Source organism: Trachymyrmex septentrionalis, unplaced genomic scaffold, assembly GCF_001594115.1.
Source record: "Trachymyrmex septentrionalis isolate Tsep2-gDNA-1 unplaced genomic scaffold, Tsep1.0 scaffold50, whole genome shotgun sequence".
Classification (NCBI taxonomy): Eukaryota; Metazoa; Arthropoda; class Insecta; order Hymenoptera; family Formicidae; genus Trachymyrmex; species Trachymyrmex septentrionalis.
The window spans coordinates 747,474-748,521 of record NW_017305673.1 but is presented as its reverse complement, the minus strand read 5'-3'; the positions used below and the strand labels follow the sequence as shown (position 1 = coordinate 748,521).

General features: G+C 31.7%; 1 protein-coding gene across 1 annotated transcript in view; it reads left to right on the top strand.

Annotated features, from left to right (window-relative positions):
- The first annotated feature begins 301 nt into the window (after nt 1-301).
- The window catches only part of LOC108751620 (alpha-tocopherol transfer protein-like), an 11,844-nt gene continuing 11,097 nt past the window's right edge, over nt 302-1,048 (top strand). The window contains exon 1 of the mRNA XM_018491896.1: nt 302-608. Coding sequence (XP_018347398.1) covers nt 491-608 — 118 coding nt within the window. The 5' untranslated portion in view covers nt 302-490. The remainder of the gene's footprint in view (nt 609-1,048) is intronic.

Genomic DNA, 1,048 nt, shown 5'->3' with positions numbered 1-1,048 from the left:
TGGGAATCTGAATGCGCTTCAACAGATGTTCTATGGCGTTTGAAAATCCACAGATGTTTCCAGGATGTTTCTCGAATAAAGGGTGTTCAAACTTGCTAATGAATGCAATGATTGATAAAATAATCAATACATATTTGGATTTAAACTCTAGATTTAACGACGCGATTTTACGTAAATCGGAAACCTGCAAATTGTGATGTTTTGATCACTGCAAAATAATTCTAATAGGAGAACTTCATGTGACTTATAAGATTCTTTGGTCGTTCGGGCAACCGATTTTGTTGATTAGCGACAGCGCAATCTAATTGTTTTTTAGGAAGAAAACAAGACGGACGTAGCAATTATCGAGATTGAACAACGATCTAGAATTAAACTGTTTTGCTCTCCACAAAGTTTCTTTTTATAAAAAACCAATCGCGAATTTATTACAAGTGAGCGATGTATTATAAAAATACGTGCATGTGAGGCGGGATAATCTAATTGCGATATAATGAAAACTTTGAAATTAATTTCGTTAGCGGAAGTCACTATGTCACGTTTCGGTATCTTTGTTCTGATGCTGTGGTCGCTGTTGACGCGCTCTTACGGATTTACGATGGATCGTGCAGGTACCGCGTCAATCTTTGCTTTCATCTTCGCTTCATTTGAATAGTCATATTTATTACTGTAACTTACGACAAAGTAAACATGGGAATCAATCATTCAGTAAACTTATTCATAATCAGTTCTGGTTTTTTAAACAGTCTTAAATAATATTTTAAGATGCTAATACTCTATAATTTATGGATTCTATACATGTTAAAATTATATTATACTTAAAGACGACTTAGTTATATAAGAATTGATTATTAATGCCAATGCCAATGATTATGTTTACATTGCATAAACACCAAATCTGATTTACAAACAATAGTTATTGAATTAACAATAGTTATTGAATTAACGTTTATATAATATTAGCATCAAGACATTCCCATGTCTGCTAATATTTTATGTCAATAATTAATCATTAATGATGTTGGTATAAACTACGAATGTTATTAAAATC